The sequence below is a fragment of the Cibotium barometz genome, chromosome 30 (assembly GCF_041138505.1).
Source record: "Cibotium barometz isolate CiBa-2024 chromosome 30, ASM4113850v1, whole genome shotgun sequence".
Taxonomy (NCBI): domain Eukaryota; kingdom Viridiplantae; phylum Streptophyta; class Polypodiopsida; order Cyatheales; family Cibotiaceae; genus Cibotium; species Cibotium barometz.
In genome coordinates, this window is record NC_141075.1 from 21670989 (window position 1) to 21673470 (window position 2482).

General features: G+C 45.7%; 1 protein-coding gene across 1 annotated transcript; it reads left to right on the forward strand.

Moving 5' to 3' along the window:
- The first annotated feature begins 708 nt into the window (after nt 1–708).
- On the forward strand, nt 709–1984 carry LOC147621267 (F-box/kelch-repeat protein At1g80440-like). The gene has a single exon (XM_086824434.1). It carries the CDS (start codon nt 709–711, stop codon nt 1774–1776), a length of 1068 nt encoding a protein of 355 aa, XP_086680560.1. The 3' UTR covers nt 1777–1984.
- The last annotated feature ends 498 nt before the right edge of the window (nt 1985–2482 follow it).

Here is a 2482-nt window from a genome sequence, read left to right on the forward strand (position 1 = left end):
GCATTGAAGAAGACACCTCAAGAAACCGACAGTTGCAGAGGACCAGGAGAGAAAGGACTCGAGTAGCCGGTAGAGCTGCTTGCAGACGACCAAGAGAGAAAGACGCCATGCAGGAACGAAGGAGCAACTGGCAATTGCAGACAATCCGAAGAGCAAGGCGCCAAACACCATCAACAAACGAAGGAGAGCGTTGTAGAAGACACCTCAAGAAATCGGCAATTGCAGAGGACCAGGAAATAAAGACAAGGGCAACCACAAATAACAACACACCTGTCAACGTTCACATGCGAACAATGCATGCAAACGTTATACGTGTACGCGCTCACATGTAAAAGGACATATTAAGATTATATTATATTATTATATAATATAACCTTAATATGTTATTTTGTTGGGGGTGCAATAAACTATTACACCCCAACAAAACGTTGGGCGTGCTTATTCAATGTGGTAGTGTGGTCCTCAAGGCTCAAGGTGACTTTTTGACGGCTGTCTCTTTTGGCCGATGGGGGGAATTGTGTGTTGCCAACTTGCCACTGGAGATACCCTAATCTTCCCTCCCTCTGCCCACATTTTCCATCAATCCATTATTTATCCACTCCCTTCTGCTTGAATTTATCTCCATAGCCATCTTGCTCGCTTAATCGTCTTGAATTTCCTCTCCCTTGCCTTGTTAATCCGTATTACTTCCTATTAATCTGCTAAGCCATGGCTAACCCCGAGCTAATCCCTTCCTTGCCCCTCGACGTAGCCCTTGATTGCCTCCAACGTGTTTCCCTCCAATACCACTCCACCGTCCAACAAGTCTGCCGCTCATGGCGATTCCTCGTCTCAAGCCCCACCTTCTATCAAGCCAGACAAAGGTTAGGCTACACAGATTGTTATGGTTGCATAATCCAAGCTATGCCTTGGTCCCTCCGCCCTGGCAGGATCCCTGTGTATGGTGTTAGCATCTATGATGCGAAGCAGAGAGCTTGGGATAGGCTGCCCCCAATCCCTTATTTTGCCGATGGGCTGCCTCTATATTGCCAATGTGTTGCTGTTGGAAGCAGTGTTGTTTTGCTTGGGGGATGGGACCCTGTCTCCTTGGCAGTTCTCAAGTGTGTCTGTGTGTATAATTTCTCAAGTGGGCAGTGGAAAAGAGGCTCAGACATGCTCACTTTGCGGTCAGTTTTTGCCTGTGGGAGCATAGATGGAAAAGTCATCGTAGCTGGTGGCCACGATGATAGCAACAATGCACTCCGCAGTGCAGAGATGTATGATGTGGAGAATGATGTGTGGGAGCCATTGCCTGATATGGGCCAAGAGAGAGATCAATGCAAAGCGGCTGTGATTAATGGTAAATTTATTGTGATCAGCGGGATGTCAGCAGATTTACAGGGCCAGATTGGGAGAACTGCAGAGAGCTTTGATGTAATTAACAGGAAATGGGAGGTTATTGACAATTTGTGGCGTGCAGGAAAGCCTCCATGCGCTGTGGTGGTCATGAAGGGGCAGCTGTATGCGCTGTTGGACGGCAAGCTGATGAGATACAAGTCCAAGGAAGAGCAGTGGGAAGCGACGATTTCTATACCGCAACAGATAATAAGGGTGGCTGCGTGTGCAACCACTCTAGGGGACGGCATCCTTGTGTCGGGCTACAGCAGCGGGGTTGAGCCATTCGAGGCGTTTATATGCCGCTTAGCAAGCGGCTCCAACGCTGCCTGCTGGGAAAAGGTGGACGCTAGCCATGGCTTCTGTGGGCTTGTGCACGCCGCCTGCACGATCGAATTCTGACGACCCGGGCAGCTCTAGTGTGCCGTGCCGTCTCTGACACGCGTCTGTTGTACTGTATTCTCCGTCTCCTCAAATTTTTTATTTCATCCTGTCGATAAAAATCGTAGCCCCACATAAAAGCCAATTATTATTTTATTATGTATATCAAAGACGAATGTACCTTTATAGCTTCAAGAAATTTTTTGTATAATTTACAAGTCTTATTACTAACACCTCCTAAAAATTACCATATCTTAAACCGTCAAACTCAATTTGACGTAACTTTGACTGTGCAATTACATTGTACATGGGTCCTTTTTAAAGTAGCACTTCGACTTAGAGTTTAGATTTGTGGAAATCTTGTGTAAGATCTCTCTTATTAGCATAGAATTTAAATTGATTATGAAAAAATATTTATGTTATTTCTTTTGTGAAAAATGTGTGTATATATATAAATTAAAGCTTTTTTTAACATAAATCTCAAGGAAAGATATGTTAAAAAATAGAAAATAAATATGAGCGAGCAGAGTTGACGGGTGGTGCATGCATGAGAGAGTGGGATAGTGGCCTATTAATTCCACACGTGTAATCGCATGCCCCTAGTACGTCGACGACTTGGGCCTCGCATGGTGGAACCATCTAGTGGGTGGTGTCAACAAGGAGAGAAAGAGGGAGCGAATGGATGCGGGGACTGGGATCCGAAGGCTGAGGAGGAGATGAAGCATCA